At 39.2% G+C, this 20107-nt stretch overlaps 1 protein-coding gene across 1 annotated transcript in view; it reads left to right on the forward strand.

Moving 5' to 3' along the window:
• Positions 1–20107, forward strand: part of JMY (junction mediating and regulatory protein, p53 cofactor) — a 60414-nt gene that overhangs the window by 32923 nt on the left and 7384 nt on the right. Inside the window, exons 6-11 of the mRNA XM_042451346.1 lie at positions 4325–4490; positions 5193–5380; positions 9370–9450; positions 15193–15288; positions 16088–16625; positions 18049–18357. Coding sequence (XP_042307280.1) covers positions 4325–4490; positions 5193–5380; positions 9370–9450; positions 15193–15288; positions 16088–16625; positions 18049–18356 — 1377 coding nt within the window. The 3' untranslated portion in view covers position 18357. The remainder of the gene's footprint in view (positions 1–4324; positions 4491–5192; positions 5381–9369; positions 9451–15192; positions 15289–16087; positions 16626–18048; positions 18358–20107) is intronic.

The raw sequence follows: 20107 nt of genomic DNA on the forward strand, positions 1-20107 counted from the left end.
TGATCAATGATTAATGGATGGATGGTAGAGAATACTCATTATCCTCACCAGATGACATCTTGAGACTTTAGAGAAAAATAATTATAGGGCCAAAACATGCTACATAAATAATCCAGTCTGACAGAGAAGGCTCAGTGTCCCACGAAAGTAAAATTCCCAGAATTCCCTAGCAATGAGCCATAGAAATTAAATTGGTGTCAAACTGGATTATTTCTGCAGTGTGTGTTGGCCCATAGTTAAACCAGTAGAAAGTTACTTTAGGTTTGTTGTGGAGATGTGCTTTTGATTATTGGTCATTTCCTGCTCCAAGTTGAGTTACAAGATTATTGCCTTTATATTGTTGGAAGCTTTGTTTTGTGGATATTCATATTCATCAAAACAGATGCTTTAGTTCTTTGAAATATAATGGCAAAGATTAAGGAAGGAAATGGGAAGCTTTCCTTTCTTTCTTTAACTAACTAGAGTTTGGTGTTATGCTTGTGTCCAATCCTGGAGAAACTGTGGCTAGTCTTAACAATCATTTAATGAAGCAAGGTAATTCCAGCTCAAACTGGTTTATGAACCTGGATTGTCATTTGGAAGAGGAAATTGCAGTGGCACCACTTCAAGGCACATGACACCTTGAGCCAGCTCCCAGTGGAGTGCATTGCTCTTGTTTCTCTGTCAGGAGACCCTGCAAGTTACCAACAAAAGGTAATTAGCTGCCAGGCACAGACTGGCCTCCTGTTGGTTAACTACAAATACAGTATACCACTTGAGTCAACTGTTGTGTGATTAAATCCTGATGATTCAGTGGGTCTTCTCTAGTCAAGACTAACAGCAGAAATTAGGCCATAGTATTGAAATCACACTTGTGCCAAGGAAGGGCTGGAGCAGGGCTAAGTAAGCTGTGAGCCAGATGGCAATTCCCACCTTTAGTGTGACAGCTTAGAAGAGTGATTGATGGTTGACAAGCTGTTGTGGCCCTGACCCTAGACTGACTGCAAGACTATGGGAACTATAGTCCAAAAACATGTCTCCAAAGTGTGGCATATACATATTTCTAATACAACAGAACACCAGTAGTAAAAGTTTCTGCTTTATATGATGCCAAAGATATTCAAACATTTTTCTTTGGTTATCTTTGAAACAGATCCTTATGATATTTTTAAAAATAAATGTTTATGTTTTTAAGCACTTGTGAACAAATACATGAAAGATTAGTGTTTATACTATGAGAGGAACAATTAAAGGTTTTCCTGAAGCCACACCAGATGGTGTTGCAGTTTACTTGCCAAGCTCTTTGTCATTGTGGTGACAACCAGAAACTCAAAATCACTGAGTACTCTTTGTATTTCTCTAAATGTGTAAAATATCTGGAATACCTAGAATGGTATCTTTTGACATTATTTTGTGGGCTGAGCTGAGAATGCAGGGAACACATTTTTGACCAAAATGTTTCCCAAAGAATCCTCATAAAGCTTACCTTTTAAAACTGATTTATAGTTATTTTCTGGCTGAGCTATCAGGAGAAATTTATTAATTTGTGTGTTTTAAAAATCACTTGCTTTCTACATTTGCACATAATTTGTCTCATTTGGTAGTATGGTGACACTGAAGAGGACAAGTAAAACTAATTTTAGGTTCTGTTGGTGACGTTACTAGGAAGGGAAGCTGATCGTCAAACAAGAAATTGTGCCAAAGCGCCAGCCTGCTGGGACTGTGAAAAGCTCACTCTGCTATTAAAGCTGTCTGTGCCAAGTACCAAGGAAGCATAATGTATATTGCCATCCCTCAGTGTGTAGAAAGGTCCTGTGTGTGCACTAATACTTTGTGCCACTTTATGCCTCATGAAAAATTGCAAAAAGTAGGAATATATTTCATAAGTTAATGGAAGAAAAATTCACAAATTGTGTTTTGGGCTTGTTTTCAACCCTTTTCATACCAATAAGTACTTCATTATAGGAATAGACTTCTGAGGAGATATATTCTGTAGTTTTCCAAAATAATAAACTTAGTATTTATGTGGCATGTATCAGTCTTTTAAAAAGTCTTACCAGGTCGTTATTCATAGTATCATGTTACCTTTTTTTTTTACTGGAGGCAATAAAACTGGAAAAAACAGTGACTACAGAATTACCTTGTTTGTGTCATGGCTCTAGTGAGCTATAAGTATGAGAGCATTCAACCTACATATTTAGCTGTGATTGTGTACCAGCTGCCTTGGTTCTGTACAAAATGCTCTACTGCTACATAAATTATCTAATATGGTCTCTCTCTCCCATCTGCTTATGTATTGATTATGCCTTTAAAATTGGAGAGATTCTTTCACCCCATAATGCTAAATCTAATGTTACTCTCAAGTAGGATAGACTCTTTGAAAGGTATTAGCTAAGCATCACTTATGTACAGTAGGTCTCATTCATTTTAATAGTTCCACTCTATTTCGGATTAACATTGAGTTTAACTCCAGTTTTTACTGTGTGTTTCTCCTAGCATTGGTATTTATATATATTTATTGTTAATTTATTTCAAATTAGGGGGCTTGATAGGCAGGCAGAAAGGGGTGGCAACCACACATTGGCGCACTCACACGCCATGATGATGCCCCTCATGTACACTGCCATTTGGACGTGGTGCACGAGGCACATAGTCAGCACATGCGCCGTTTGGGTGTGCGTGTGCCAAGATGGTGCCTGGACAACGCAACAGGGCTTGTAAATGTGTGGATGCTCCACTGTCCCAAGACCTAATTTTGGCCTCAGGCTGGCGCATAGCGCCAGTCTGTACTGGGCCTAAGTTAAAATATGCATTTTGTATTTTGTCAAAGGATGGGTATACAGACACTGTTAACCCTTAGTTAGTACTGTATCTAACACTGCAAGTATATAAATATTTGTTTGGGTCTGAGTTCCAGTAAATATACCGTACATTTCTTCTTACTAAACATACGTATTTAGGACTGCACTGTAAGAGAGCATTTTAAATAGCTTACATTTTGAAAAGGATGTTGGGAGATTTCCCCAGCTCCTACTGAAATTCCATGATACCCAAGCCAATACTGTCTTTTTCTTATATTTATATTTTTGGGTTGTATCTGGTGGTGTCCTTCCATTCATGGAACATTTTTTGATCCAACAGAGTTCCATGAAAGAAAGGCAGGGAAGTGAATGAATGACTTTCACAGCATGAGAGATGACACAAAGACTACAGACAGGAGAGCTAATTTGTTTCTTTGGCAAAAATCATCCCTTTCATTCATAGATGAACACAGCTTCTGTAGCCAGAGTATCATACTTAAATAATACCAACTGCAGATGTATAATGTACATTTGCTGTCACCAAACATTGCTTTTTGTTCATTCTTTTTCAAAATTGCACTTTTTCATGACACACAGCTGTGTGTGAGGTTGTTCCTAGAGATGTCAGATCAGGCTACAGTGACTTAGGGCCAGTACAGACCAGCAAAAAAGATGTGGCATTCAGACAGCAGCATTCTCCCGTGCCACTGGGAAGCTGAATGGATGGTGGCCTCAGGGCATTTATGCGGCACAGCGTTTACACATGCTGAGCCGCAGAAACCTGCAAAAGCACCTTCTTCCCAGTGCAAAAAGGAGCTGCTTTGTGCCACTTCTTTTTGTGCTGTGAAAATGCCGTGGCCCAATCTGGTGCTCAAGGGCCAGGGAAAGGCAGGCTAATAACAGCAAAAGCAACTGTCTGGCAAAGGCTTTTAAGATCAAAATGAAGGCAAATGAATTTTCTACAGAAATAAGCAACAGAGGACTATTTAACCATTTGTAGTAGGTCTTAATGAATTACCAGCTGTTGCTCGCCCTTTTGAGGCAATCTGTCGAGCCCCTTAGTCTATTATTAGGCCATAACAATTGAGCTATGCTTCCAAATTAACTTTTTAAATCACTGTGTTATGATTATGTTGCTCATTTAAATGTATTAGAAAGTGATTCATATTTGCTACCACAGTCTTTGAGCAAGAACCTTTCGAAATGTATTTATTTACAATAAATGTATTTATTTATCCTAGTTGATTGAACTTAGTATTTACCAGACAGCAGGGAAAGTTATCACTAACTGATGTAGAACTAACTTAAACATGTTTGCTCAGAAAGAAGACACATTGAATACAGTGAGATTCATTCCCAGGTAAATGTATATGTTGCAGCCTAAGGAATTGTGTTTATGTAGCAATAATGTGTTTCCATTTATTTAATTTACAATATCTTTACATTATTTTCTATTTCTTGATGTGGCACTTTGGAGATATTTAATGACATTGTTGAGGTTTATTAGATCACCTTCTTGTAACTCTGTCATTTTCCCTGTTCAGATGCAAAGCTTACAAGGTGGCACAGAAGCCATAGCCCATTTGGACCAGCTTGAAGCTGATTATTATGATCTGCAACTTCAGTTGTATGAAGTGCAGTTTGAAATTTTGAAGTGTGAAGAACTACTGCTGACAGCACAGCTTGAAAGCATTAAAAGACTTATTTCAGGTGACATAGATTCACTTTACATTTTTATAGTTGAACAAATTGCTGTAGGCTGCTGTAATGCAGATTATTCTCAGTAACCCAAATATTATTTTTTGAATCTGCAAATTTTCCTCTCTAGTTCTAGAATAAGTTGTACACTGTAATCCTTAAGATACTTACCCATAGGTGAGTTGCACTAGTTCAGTAAGGTTTATTTCCAGCTGTATATGGAATTGAAGCCTTAAAAGTTTTACTTTGGCTTCTTTTCTCTTCATCTAGGATATTAGAGATGTCAACAAAAATAAAATTATGTTGTCAGATGAATTTTTCCTTACTTTGCATATACTCAACTGATGGAATTTCTGCACACAAGATCCAATAGATTACCCCAATATTCATATTTGAATGGCAAAATAATAAATGTAAGCATTAGGTTCAGTTACTTCTGGTGTCATTTACTTTAGATGCTTTTGTTTTCTGTTCTGGTCAGACTACAGTTGACATCTTGTGAGATGCTGGATCTACATTAGTGTGTAGTTGTTTCTTTTCTAGGGCAAGGTGAGTGTTAGGGTAATGTTTAAACCACTTCTGGTACTGTGATTGCCATTCCCATATTACTGAACCATTTTATTGGATATCATTTTATTTATCACTTCTGAAGGCTGCTCTGCATGGTAAAGTTTGATTGTGTGTATGTTTAAAATTGTTTGTTGTTTCCAACAGAGAAAAGAGAGGAAGTAGTGTATTATGATACTTATGAAAGTATGGAAGCCATGCTTGAAAAAGAAGATATGGCAGCATCTATACACTTGCAAAGAGAAGAGTTACAGAAATTGCAACAGAAAGTCCGGCAGCTAGAAGCAAGGCGTGGGCGCATTTCAGCCAAGAAAGCCTACCTCAGAAATAAAAAGGTAAAACAGTCATGTATTCACTCAATCACTCACTTCTTAACAAACAGTTCATGAAATGGTTTTATAAATGTCAGTATCAAAAAACACAGTAACAATAAAATAATAGTATTATTAATTGATTTCATTTAATAGATTTCATTTCATTTAATGGTGTACCGCATTTCTTATTTATTAAATTTTTATCCTGCTTTCCTTTAAAAAGTAGTGCTGAATAAAATAAACATCACTAAAATAAATCTAAATAATAAAATGATGTAAATCGTCACAATACTCATTGAGCATTAAAACAGTTTCAAAGTCCTGATTGATAAGTGACTTCACACCCTTTTTAAAGAGCAGCAAGTGGGTTATTAAATATGCAATTACAGTCTGATGGAACAGGTGAATCAAGTAGATGATATATGTCTCATTGAGAGAAGATGAGACCCTTGATGAGGCTGAAATGAGACACCTATCAAAGAAACTGTTTCTTGACTCTTCTGGTTACAGTTGGCTCCTGAGACTAATGTAGGCAGACTCAAAGCTAGGTCCAGGGTTGCCACGCCAACAACTGAACCTACTAGCAGACCACATACCAATTCTTGGCTGAAAGGTTTTTCTACCAACAGTATCTCTGTAATGTGTAGATTGTCATTGAGGAAAGGGGATGGAGCCACACACCCTAAGCCTCTTTCCCAGGTGGATGGCTGCCTGCCTTGCCTGGGCGCCAATCCGTCCAGGAAAGGGGAGGGATGGATCCACCTCCCCAAGCCTCATTCCTGGGTGGATGGCTGTCTGCCTTGCCTTGGCACTGATCTGTTTGGGAAAAGGGCATGGAGGGGGGATGAATTCTCCCTCCCAGCCCTTTTCCTGGGCAGACGGGTGCCTGGGCAAGCAGGCAGCCATCTGCCCGAGACAGAGGTTTGCAGAGTTGGATCCATCCCCCCTCCCAGCCATTTTCCCAGGTAGATGGTGTCTGGACAAGGCAGGCAGCCATCCACCTGGGAAAGAAGTAAGGAGCCAATTAAAGGGAAGGGAGGATGGGGGAAGAAGAGGAGTGCACATTGCCTGCTCCTCTTCCTCATCCCCCCTCCCTTTAACTAGCTTCCATGTTTAGTGGGAGGGTGTTATTCGTGATTTTCTCCATTCGTGGGGGTCTTACACCCCTAACCCCTTTGAATGTGGAGAGCTGAATGTAGTTACTTCAAAACTCTGACTCTTAGCTGCTATATGTTGCATTATCTTCCAGGGTGTGTCTTGATCTCAGCTTGATATGGGATCACTATAAAAACAGTTTATTGTTATCCTGGTGCTTCCATCTGCTGGCTACAGAGCAATTTTCTTGGTTTCATTGGACCAAACTACTTGTATTAAAGAGGCTGATGTAGAAAAAAGAGAATCTGCTGGGAAGAAGAAGGGGATGCTCAGAATGCTGTCTTTGAGCTTTTATCACACTAGGGGAGATTCGGCGGGAAAATGGGAATTAAATGTGATTTAAAGTACATACAAATTTAATCCAAACTTCCAAATTCGGTTAGTTTATCACACTAGGGACTGCCCAAGTGAAATAATGTGAAGTTAATCCAAACACAAAGCAGAGAAAAACTGCAGTTTTTTTTAACTTTTGGGTTGTTCCAAAAGTAAAAAGCTGCCATTTTTCTCAGCTTTGCATTCGGATTGTTATTTCATGTTAACTGCAACGTCATGTGATAAACTTTGGGCATTTCCAAGTGTTTTTTTTTTTTTTTGCTTTAAATCTCATTTAACTCTCGTTTTCCCGTGGAATCTTGCTAGTGTGATAAACTTTGGCAGAATATCTTCATGCTACAGTCATCATGTTCTGCGATGATTGTACAATGTAAATCAACACAGCAATGAATAAATATGGTCAAATACATTCTATAATATATTTAGATTTACATGCTGTTTGAATTATTTTTTTAAAATTCATTTTTAATTAAACACAGAACCCACAAATACATTCTCTCTCTCTCTCTCTCTCTCTCTCTCTATATATATATATATATATATATATATATATATATATATATATATATAGAGAGAGAGAGAGAGAGAGAGAGAGAATAAATATATCTAACAGACACTACTGACTTCCCCTTCCCTAACTGATAGTTACGTCCCCCTGTTAACTACACTTCCTTTAAACCTGTGATTTCCAAACTCTGATCCTCCAGGTCTTTGCATTTCAGCTCCCACAAGCCTCAGCCATCTTGTTTGGGTTTCTGGGAGCCAAAGTCCAAAACACCTGGAAGACCAGAGTTTAGGGATCACTGCTTTAAACAGTTCTATACCTTTTGCTTTACTACATAAACAAAATTCATTTTACAAAATCTAAAACTAATGTATATCCTCAATGTAATTGCAAATAAGAAATAAACATTTTCTAATTTTTTTGTGGGGTTTTCAGGCTATGTGGCCATGTTCTAGAAAAGTTTGTTCCTGATGTTTCACCAGCATTTGTGGCTGGCATCTCCAGAGAATGCGGGCATGGAAGAGAGTGGGAGCTATACATACACATATATGTGTGTGTGTATATATATGTGTGTGTGTAATGTGTGACCCTGTGTGACCGTGGTAATCTGTGCATTATTCTGTTGCTGAATGGCAAGGCCTCAGGGTGGGAGGATATGCAAAAAGAATTAGTGTCTGTTTAATTAGTGATCATTGTCTGCTGGGAAACATCAGGAATAAACTCTTCTAGAACATGGGCACATAGCCCGAAAAACCCACAAAATACTATGGATGCTGGTCATGATAGCTTTCGACTTCACATTTCCCAATCAGTTTGAAATTATTCAAAGATTTCTCTTTAATCAAAATTGTCAATTTGTCCATTTCAATGAGTTCAACTGTCTTCATCAGCCAATTTTCCCACACTGGAATAACTGTGTCCTTCCATCTTTGAACATAAATTATTTTCACAGCTATCATGCCAGGGACGTAGCCAGGATTTTGGGAAGGGGGGGGGTCCAGACTAAGTGCCACCATTATAATGGGGATTGGGTGCAGCGGCGCAGCAGCACACACCATTCGTTTTATCTTAACGGAAGGGCGGGGGTCCGGACCCCAAGACTCCCCCCCCCTTGGTTACGTCCCTGATTATGCTGTTGGAATTAATGATAATGTATGTAGTGGAAGTACTACAGATCAAATTATGATATCTCTGTAAACACTAGATTCTGAATGTTGTCTAGTTGAGCTGAGGCTACAAATTCCAGAAAATGTCTACACATACACAAGACACCCCATTAGAAATACAAACACCACATCAGTATAAAAGATTCCAAAGCCATTTAGTAAGTTCAGTTGTCCAGTTTCTGTTATTTGTATATCAATGTGTATTTCATTAAGATCTATTTCCTTTTAACTAACCTACCAAAATCAACTTGCATAGAAGATAAGGTTTCACTGTGTTCTATAGAGAAGTTACTTAAGTGCTCTCGCTTGTTCTGTTCCATACACAAAAGATGTTTTTTTTTAATTTGCTCAAAATGACTTGCATTCTGAGCCCTTTGCCATTTTTGTGGGGGCATTTTAAGTGCTGATTGCCTAATTATCCTTAAAAAAAGGCATCCAGAACTTAACCATAAAGTGCCCTAACCATAAACTGATGTTGAATATAATGGCACTTCAACATCCCTTGTATAGCATAGGTACATTCCTAGCAATGACTTATAATATGCACATTTGGAATTGTTTTACAGAGTTTTTATTGGTAGCAACTGTCATGTATGTTGCTCATGATGTATTGCAGAAGAAGCAAGCTGGAAAAAAGCTGCTACTTTTGAAAAACTGGTAAAAACCTGGCATTATGTACACATTAACAAGGCATTTGTAATGTTGGAACTTAACATCAGCATACAGGAAGCTTCAGCAACGTAGAGGTCACCTGCCAACAATAAATTGCTCCCTCCCTTCATTTGGTCCTTCATCCAAACTGATGGTGAAATATATCGTACAAGTAAAAAATAATAATTGTGTTTCCACAGGAAATCTGCATTGCAAAACACAGCGAAAAATTCCTGCAGCACTTTCAGAGTGAGGAAGAGTTGCAGCATACTGCCATGTCTGTGAGTCTGGTTTCTGTTAAAACTAAAATGATGTCTGCCCAAGGATTTTTGAAAAAATTAAGCTTGTTTCACTTTTATCTTATGCTACACTGAGAAGCATAATTATACACAAGAATGGATATTTTTTCCAACAGTCTCATGTTTTATTGCAAGCAAGTAACATTTACAGTGTTATGGTTTATTTAATATTATTTGATCCATACTAAATATTAACACCAGTTTCTGGCCTAACAAGAGAATTCCCACTTTAGCTGTCTCTTTCTCGGCATAGCTGAGGGAGTATTGTAGCACCTTTGAGACTGAATGAAAAGGGTTTATACCATAAACATCTGTTTCTTTATGGTCTTTCTGACTCTCACTAATGGGTTATCCTGTACCTGCACAGTGCCTCTTTCTAAAGGATTCTGAAGAGTTATGGCCGTAGCCTTTCCCACCTCTGCCATTCTCTATATAAGGGGCTCCTGCCAAAACCCACCAGTTCCTTTTTGTCCACTGTTGCAGCTGCCTCGTCAGGAGTAACATTCTCATGCTCAGATTTGGAAAACGTTTTCTGTGAATAGATCGCAGTGGGCTTCAAGCCATGCTAGCCCTTGGGGCTTTCTTGGTACCACTGGCTTCTTTTAAAAAGTATGTCAAATGCAGTGCTAAGATTCTGGGCTGAGATGGGCATTTGAGATAGTAATAGCAAGTACATCTCTGTAGTACTTATCAGTACTTAAGCACTCCCTAAGTGGTTTACAGTGTGTAAACTAGTTGCCCAACAAGCTGGGTACTCATTTTAGCGACTTATGCAAGGCTGAGTGGACCCTGGAGCCCTGCCTGGGATCAAACTCACAACTTTGTGGGTGTGAATGGCTGCAGTACTAGCATTTAACCACTGTGCCACCAGGGCTCCCTTCAGTGTTTGGATGTGTCCCATATCATTGCCTCGTGTGCACACTATGTGGTGTTCAGGCTGTAGGCCAGACACAACAGAGAATGTAGCCTTAAAATTCTTCTGTACGAACAGGGCTTGAAATCACAAGAGCCTATGCATCAGCAACCTTTGAAAGGTGAAGCGGGCCCTCAGCATTGATCCTCAGCTTCAAGTCCAGCGTGGAGAAGATGGTCTCAGTCCTGACCAATATGGATACCTCTAAATGGAAGGCCCCAAGTATGGTGGTGGAGCAGTCTGTGTGTCATCTCATTGTCCATTGACCCCAGGTAGATCTTTTGAGACTGAAGTGCAGGCTGGCTTGAAACACAGGCATAAGAAGAAGAGATGAAAATGAGACTCTTTGCCTCAGTCTTTGTCTCATTTGGCTGAAGCTATGGCTACAGCTGAACCATCTACTGCTCTTCAGAGAGTTGCCTCAGAGATAGATTTTTATGAGGTCATTGTGTGTCAATTGCCGGCTTCTCTTAGTGTACAATTGTGATGGAGACCATCTAGAACAGAAAGTCAGACGATCATGTTTCAGAGGGAGAAATACAGGAGCCTTCTGTCATTAGAGTTACAGCTTCTTTTTCAGCTTGAGTTTTGATTTGAAACAAAAACCTTTGCCAGTGATTCCATTTCTGTGTCAGCCCAGATGTTGGTATTGTTCCAGATGCCACTCCTACTCTGGATCAGACACTGATTCAGCTTCTTCCTATCGGTATAACAAAGTAAATGACACCATTATTTCCGTCCTTGGACTGTTAATGGCCATTGATACTATGGGAGCCTACAACCAACGCCTTTGGGAGAGGACACATTAGGGACAAAGGTTGCAGAATGGCTTCTCTCCTACAATCAGAGGAATACAAGCTGGCAGGTCATCAGATCATGATTGCTCAGCACATTTTTGACTGTGTGTGTGTGTGTGGGGGGGGGTCATGGCCAAGCTAATAGCTCTCCCTTACCATGTTTGGCTTCCATCATCCGGCCTTTCTGACCAAGCCTAAAAGGTGATAGAAGATCTTCTATTCAATGTTGCTGGCCAGGTGAGTTCAAAGACTGACTCCAGGCTGGATCACACTCATAAGATGCAGTTCACCATGAGGAAATTTATATTCAACCCTCTTGTCCAGTCTTCCTCTAGGTTTTAGTATGGAAGCCACAAGTATGGACAGTACTCAAAGGGCCATACAGCCCATCAAAATCTTGGTTTTAACACAGTTACCAGCCAGCTACATAATTTGCTCAAAAATACACTGCTTATGGCCAGAAGTTCAAGTCTGGACTGATGAAGAAGAAGCCCAGTGACACCTCCAAGCACTGACTTTGACTTTTTGTCAGATAACATTGTGACCACCACATTTCCACACTTTGTGCTACTCATCATTCTCAACAGCCTGGTGACTCTTTTCACCAGATCATCAATGCTTCCATCCAGACCTCTCTCCATCCTTAACATCTTGGATCATCAACCCACTATTCCACCAATGCCTTCTCCTCCATTCCATGATCAACTTCAGAATTTCTCAGACATGGAACTCAATCACCATGGACTTGTGGGAATTCAACATCAAATGAAATTGAATTCAAGTTGCATCCTCCACGTCCATTGTAGTTAATGCCAAGTAGCCCAGAGTAACATGACCCTGTCATGCCCTGAGATGTTAGTTCTGAAGTCAGTTCAGTACCAATTTGTATAGACTGTTGAAACAGTCAAGAGGTACGAAAGTAGCCTGGACTGTGGAATCTAAGATCGCCCCAATGAACCAAATTGGATTCATCAGCTGAACATTGGACTTTTCCTTATTGAGGCAAAGTCCCAGTCTAATTTATCTGTACATGCTGTAGCAACAGGATTCTAAAGGAGGTGATAACTAACCAGTTGCCTATGTATGGGTATGGATGACATCTTGCAGCTGAAGAAAATTCACCACAGCAGCCATCACCTTTGTAAACACTTGAGGAGCTGTGCTGAAGCTGAATGGTAGAATTTGAAACCTGTATGCCTTTCTTCCTACAGCAGACCACAGAAAACATGTGTGATAAGGCTGAATCAAAATATAGAAGTAGGCATCTTTTAGGTCCAATGTGGCATACCAATCCCTTTCTTGTATCCATGTGAGGATGGATGATAAAGTCACCATCATGAAGCACCGAGTATGAATATATAGGTATACACCTCTCAAGTGTAGAATTGCTTTCAGACCATCATCCTTTTCAGTGATGATAAAGTACCAGGAGAAACCCCCTCAATGAACTTTGAATTGGAGTACAGACTCAACAGCTGCTTTCTGCAAAAGACCATCTATTTCTTGGGAGTAGAATGGTAGAAGAATACATGGATCAGGGCATGCCAAGGCAGGTTGCAAGGATATGCCTTCCTCTTCAGTTGCTTTGGCCTTACACTGTATGCCTTCCCTCTGTTCCTTCTGACCAGAGTCATCACCAAACTCCATCAGGACTGGGTGAGTGGCATTTTGAATGCTCAGTGGTGGCCAAGACAGCTGTGGTTTATACATCTTCTTCATCTTCAAAGACAGTATGTTTAGTTGCCATGCAGATCAGATCTCCTCACCATATACAACAGCTGTGTCAGACACTCTCATCTAGATACTCTCCACCTGTTTGTATGGAGGATCCTGCCCTAGATGCCCTATTGGTTGTGGAGTTTATCAATGCTTCTCATTGACTTTCTACCAGATGGTCCTACAACTTTATTTCTAAGGCGCTGTAATTATAAACTTTCTCCTTTCTTTCTTGAATCAAGACCTATTTCTTGTACCTTGCTAGTCTCCCATTCTGTGAGTCACAGAGACCACAAAGAAGAATAGGTTGCATACCTGTAACTGTAGTTTTTCAGGTGGTTATCTCTGAACTCACACAATCACACACATGCTCCTCTTGTCGTGTCTGCCGGTTCATATGGATGACTGCTTTGGTGTCCTATGGAACTGGTGGGTTGCAGCAGGAGCCCCTTATATAGGGCCGGCAGAAGCGGGAAGGCTACCACCAGAACACTTTAGAACACTCTGAAAGAAGCATTGCTCAGGTATGTCCTCCCAGGGGTGGTGGCAGCCCTTTCCTTGTTTACGGACAGTCTCACATTCTCAGAAAGTTACTGACCTGCAGAAGGCCACACAGCATGGATGGAAAAACAGGTACAAAACAGGATAGCCCATTTGTGTGAGTTCATGGATGTCCACTCAAAAAACTATAGTTACAGGTATGCAACATGTCCATGTTCAGCTGCCTGAAGTGAAGTGCTTATAGGCTGATCTCTGTACTCATGAATGAGAAAGGTTGTGTGTGAATGGTAATAGAAATGCAAAACTTGTGAGTATGGTAATGAGGTGACAAGTTTAGGTTTAATAATGGTCATGGTGGACAAAGTTGGAAGGAAAAATATTACCTAAAGCTCAGATGAATAGACAACCATAAGAATGGTGGAGGGAATTCTTGGAATGTAATACGAGGCTGGCTGGGAACCAGAAAGGAATTGTGATAACATGGGCAAGGGAGAGCTTGTTGGACTGGATGGCCCTTGTAGTCTCTTCCAACTCTAGGATTTTATGATTCTATGATTCTATAAGTGTATTGTGCCAGGAAATGATTTTATGTTCAACCCACTGTTGGCAGATTAGAGTTTGTGGATATATTCCAATTCTGCTGTTCCTCTTTTCAATCTCTCTTGAATATTTTTCTTTTGTTCAGAGACTGTTCTTCTAAGCTCTGAAATGAAATGTCTAGGAAGACTGAAGTGTTCTGCAAATGGTTTGATTGAAATGTTCGATAACAGTCACATCTGCTAAGACCACAAGACAAAGATGCCAAATTCATGGAATTACAGCAAGCATTTCTCAAGCTACTGTAACCACCATATGAAGTCAAACAACAACAACAAATCAGCAAGGCAAGACTTATACCCAGAACTAATCTGTTACAGTACAGACCAAAGACAGGAAATGGCAGTACCCCACTAATGGTCTTATACAACTCCCAACTGAGACCACTCAGATATATCATCAGTGAAGTAGAACCTATTCTGAACAATAATGTCCTCCCAGGGGTGGTGGCAGCCCTTTCCTTGCCTACGGACAGTCTCACATTCTCAGAAAGTTACTGACCTGCAGAAGGCCACAGAGCATGGATGGAAAAACAGGTACAAGACATTGTCACAAATCTATATGCCAACTCTACCCATACAGTTACTTGGGAAATATCATTACAGGACTTAATCATATCATATTACACACAACATTAGAGGTACTTTCAGTTGCTTGTCTTCTAATGTGGTATATGCCATCCTCTGTCAAAAAGGCCCTTCAGCACTCAACACTGGACAGACAGGGCAGTCTCTGTACCAGTGGATAAATGGACATAAAAATTAAAAATGAGAACACACAAAAACCAGTTGCAGAACACTTCAATCTTCATAGATATTCCATCTCAGACTCAGAAGAGCAGTCCTAGAACAAACCAACAACAACAAAAACTTCAAAAGGAGGTGAAACAACAGAATTGGGATGTATCGAGAAACTCCAGTTCATCAAAAAGAAAGTAGAAACCCCATAGCAAAAGGTGAGAAATCCTGAATTGGGTGTGAGCATTGTGAAGATAGTCCAATGTGATTATATATGTTATGTATATTATGTAATCAAGATACAATGAGCCCAGGAAAATTGGGCGTGATCGCCCATGTAGACAAGCCACTTTTGTGGCCAGTGAGGTATGGGTATTATATAATGAGTGAAAGCTTTTCCATGCAGATTTCTCACTTTTAAATGTAAGCTTTCATCCCCCTTTCTTTTTCTTTTTATTCTCAGAAGAGAGAGCGATTGCAAGATGAAGAAGAACGTAAAAGTTCATGGGTTAGTCAAGAACGACAGAAAACACTGGACAGACTTCGGACATTTAAACAGGTAACTTGAAGAAGGTGAACATTCTAATGATGCTTCATAAATTTTCATCTTCCAATAACTCCAATACCTTTTCACACCCCTGAATTTGTTGTAGTGCCCCATTGTGGCAAATACATGTTGTTGCTACATCATGAAGAAATCTTAGCTTTTGTCGAAAGAAAGTTTCTAGCTCTCACAGAAATAAATCCAGTTTTAGCTCTAACTAGAGTAGACTCATTGAAATCAACGGAACTTGTGTTAGTTGTATTTACTTTAATGAATGGACTAGTTGGACTAAAATTTTATTTAGCCCATGGTTTCTTAAAACAAATGAATGTAACAATTTTGATAGGGTTGGATGATGCTTTCCCCACACAATTTATCCAGTAAATCTCTTGGACATCAAGGTGGTGGGAGAATATAGATGAGCGGAGTGAGTTGAACAATAATATACAGTAAATTATTTTAAATGGTACAGACATAGAAAGTATAAGCTTCTTTTCCACATTTCTAAAGAGATTGCATTAGAACTTGGGTAAATGTGCCCTACGTCTTCTGTTATGAAGGATTAAAAATACATTATTCTGAAATTTCAGACATATCAGTTGTATGAGATCTATGAGAAGAGATAGTTCTTATGTTGTCTTGCAGGCCTTTATCTGTTTGCTCAGATAGGATTTCTAGCACTTCCAAGTGTGTGTGTAAGTTTTATTAATGGGTTGATTGGAACAAAGTATATCTGAAACCATAATTTTTGGTCAGGAAGTACAAGCAATTCTTGTATAATTTTTAACCCTTCCTAACTCTTCCCCTTCCTAAGCGCTACCCTGGACAGGTAATACTCAAATCAACCAGACTTCGACTGGCCCATGCAAGAAGAAAAAGTACAGCCTGTTCAACATCATATGCAGAACACTCCCCGTCTTCACCAACAACTATGCAGATGGACAAGTTGGCACAAGAGAAATTGATCCAGCCTTTAGTAATCCAGGAGCCTAAGAGTTTAGGACAACTTGAAGATACTTTTTTACCTCCCTGTGGTCTTACCTCTGAACTTTCTCAAACGACTTCTCTTCCAACTCTCATCAGTAATGATCTTCACCCTGATGCAGTCCAGGAGGCACCACTTCCCCCTCCTCCTCTCCCACCCCCACCTCCTCCACCTCTGCCTATCAAGGAGGAATCTACTCAGTGTGCCGACAAAAGTACGAGCCCTATTAAACAAGACAGCATGGAGAAGCCATCCCTGCTGACCACCATTGCGCCATCAGCTCATTTCTTTGATAGCAGCCAGTTAGTCAGTGCCAAGAAGAAGCTAAAGAAGACTGGTGATCTAGAAGGGATACAGAGGAGGAGAGGTAATTTGTCATTTCTGTTCAGATCCAATACTCAACAAGAAAACACTTTGTTTCTTTGCTGAATAATAATGGCAGTTAAAAAAAATGGCCAAGGGCCAAAGAACTGAATTAATTCTGCACTCCAAATAATGCTTTGGGTTTCTTAAACATAATCTCCCTAGGTCATGCGCAAAAATACTTTTGGAACTGAAGGATCTTTCAAAAGAATTTTATTACTACAGACCAAAATTTTTCTGTTTAATGGAGGGATGGAGTGAAACCCAAAGTATATCTTTGAATTCCAGCTAATGGAACTAAGGATCACCTTGAGAATTTTATTGCTATTAGTGTTGTTATTATCTGTTCTTTTTTATTATAGATTTGTATGCCACAGTGAACAATTTTGAAAGTGGCATAGAGTTAATCAAATGCATAAAGAAATAATTGACGTGTGTATGAAGTGTTGGTTTTATAACTTTGAATATATATTTTCTCCATTCCTTGATTATCAGAAAAACAAATTCTACAAAATAATTTGGTGCTAATTTGCATAATTTGTACAGTACCCGGACAGATTTAATTTACTTTTAGCACAACGTGTTTTTTAAAAGTGGGGTTTCACACACCTAACATTAGAGAATGGTGGCTCAGCAGATTTGTCATTTTAAATGGAAAGAATAAACTTGTTTAAATGTATGTTAAAAAGGGCACATCCCAGCTCCATTCCTGCATGAAGAAATGACTGTTAAAATCTTCATGAAGAGCCAACAGTATAGTAATTTTCATGGATTATAAAAAGGGATGGATATGAAAAGAGAATGATTAGCCAAGTTATGTATAATAATCAGGTAATCCTGAGAGGCCTTTTTATTTCCAACTATGTTGAATTATCATAAAAAATGAATCTAATCACTTACAAGAAAGTTTGTAAAAAATAAAGAAAATAGTGAGAGTTTAAGATTTGCAGAATTGATGCATATTACACTCTCCTTCAAGTGATGTGGATCCTTTTCCTTTGGGTGTGAAAACTGTGCTCCTTGAAGCATGTTTTAGATTTGTTACCAGAATTTTTTAGAAAGGCAAAAGTGATTTTTTTTTGCATATTTTTGTTATTGCATTTACGAAAGGAAAAATTACCAAAAAGGTTTACATACTGGAAGTGGAAATGGTACCTGATGTTGATATATTATAAATATAATGGTTTATATTTTAGACCTGGTTCATTTAAACAGTTTGTGTTTGAACAATAGCAATAATTTGAAGATAAAAACTTAGTAGCTGCTTGAGAATAAAAGAATTAGCAATGATAATTCTGAAATGTGTTCTTCTTTCTTTTTTTTCTTTTTTGGTGCATGTCCCATTCCATTCCATAGCACATAATATGAATATTTGTGAGTGGCAGTTATATAAAAATATGGTTGATAAATCCTCTGATTTATTGCAGTAAGTTCCCCAATGGATGAGGTATTGGCCTCCTTGAAACGAGGTAGCTTCCATTTGAGGAAAGTTGAACAGAGAAACCTCCCTCCTTTCCCTGATGAAGATGACAGCAATAACATCTTGGCGCAGATACGAAAAGGTGTGAAACTGAAGAAGGTGCAAAAAGACATTATGAGAGAGTCATTCACAATTTTACCTGATGACGACCCTTTGACCCGCAGCATCCATGAAGCTCTACGGCGAATTAAGGAGGCATCTCCAGAGTCTGAAGATGAGGAGGAGAACCTGCCTTGCACAGACTGGGAAAATTAAGGTAGTTAAAAATTTCTACTTTACTTATACATTTTGCTTCTTTGGATACTTGTAGCACATTTAGTAATGTAGTAGTGTGTCACTACCTGTTTGCAATGAGGGAAAATGTGTAGCTTAAGATCACAGCATCCATATATGCTCAAAACAAAATGATCATTTTATTTTATTTTTCTTACAAATGGATTGTGTCCAGATTTAGGTGTGTGCAACTGGTCTGGTGGAAGTAGATTTTCCTACTCTCCCCTTTCCTCCTAGCTTTGAAACTCCTGCTCAGAATGGGACATATTGGGTGGGGAGGAAGAGGAATCATCAAATTAGGCCAAAGCAGCTTCTATTAGTAGTGCTGTATTTTCAGTGGAAGGCAGATCTTGGATCCAGTCCAGAAAGTTTGGACTAAAATACAGAATGAGTTTGTCCAAAATGGTAGGTTTTTCATTCCCCTTTGTCAAGTAAATGTTTATATGCTCATAATATAAAGTGGTTCACCATGGCGCTACCTTTATGTGATAGTGGGATTGTGTGCTCCTGTGAAGCAAGAGGCTAAAATGATGGTAGCAGTGCTGCTAGTAGGGTCTCCCATTTCAGACAGACCTTTGCTGAGGAGCCAGATTAAATGTGCCAAACAGCTACTGGGCACTAGCAGTAGAGGATGTGGAACATTGGTAGAGGATCTTTCAGGGACAATGACAGTGGCATCAAAGCTAACACTTGTTAGTACTGCACAGAAAGAGGCATCCCTCTGGAATGTCTTTTACTATAAAAACCCCAGTGATGAGACAATCCAAAATGAAACAAGAGATAGTACAGAAGATGAGACTCCCAGGTCAGAAGGCACTCAAAGAGCTACAGGGGAAGATCAGAGGGCAACCATGAGAGCCTTCTCATTGGCCGCTCCCAAACTATGGAATGGCCTGTCAGAAGAGATATGGAATATTGCCAATCTTGACAGCTTCAAAAGGGCTGTCAAGACGGATCTCTTCCGACAGGCCTTCCCTGAATAATCCACCCGATCTCCCATGGATACAGACCATCACAGAGAACACCCAAACAGCCCACCCCCCTTGCCTCTAACTGGCTGAATGTTTGATTATTTAATTTTAATCTTAAATTATTTTAATTCATGATTGTTTAATTGATATTTTATTGTAGTAAGGTTGGGAGGGAAGGACTTAAAGAGATGTCTTTTAATTATATGTTGTATTTTATATGTATTTAACTGATGTTGTAAGCTGCTTGATCCTGCAGGAGAGGTGGCATATAAATTATTATTATTATTATTATTATTATTATTATTATTATTATTATTATTACTGTGAGTAATGCTGTGGCTAATGATGCAACTGGACACAAGCCAAAAGGACGTTCAGCTGCAGATGTGCTCAGAGGTGAAATAAAAGTCCAGAGCTGCATAACACATATTAAGGAACATGGAATGGGTGAAGCATGAGTCAGGGGAAGCTAGGCAATAGTAAAACAAGAAGTGGAAGATGTAAACATTGCAATACATGGGGTGAGCAAGCTAAAGTGGACAGGAATGGGACATTTTGAGTCAGATAAGTACACAGTGTTTTACTGAAAAATGGAGGGCACAAACAGTGAGGAAAGATGTAACAAAAGTGGTCAAGGATATACAAAGTCTGACTGAACTGTATCAGTAAGACTTCAGGAAAAACCCAACAATATAACCATAATCCAAATAAATGTGTCCTAAAGCAAATCAGGCATGAGCTTTCCCTGGAAGTCAGGATGAC

The sequence above is a fragment of the Sceloporus undulatus genome, chromosome 2 (genome assembly GCF_019175285.1).
Source record: "Sceloporus undulatus isolate JIND9_A2432 ecotype Alabama chromosome 2, SceUnd_v1.1, whole genome shotgun sequence".
Classification (NCBI taxonomy): Eukaryota; Metazoa; Chordata; class Lepidosauria; order Squamata; family Phrynosomatidae; genus Sceloporus; species Sceloporus undulatus.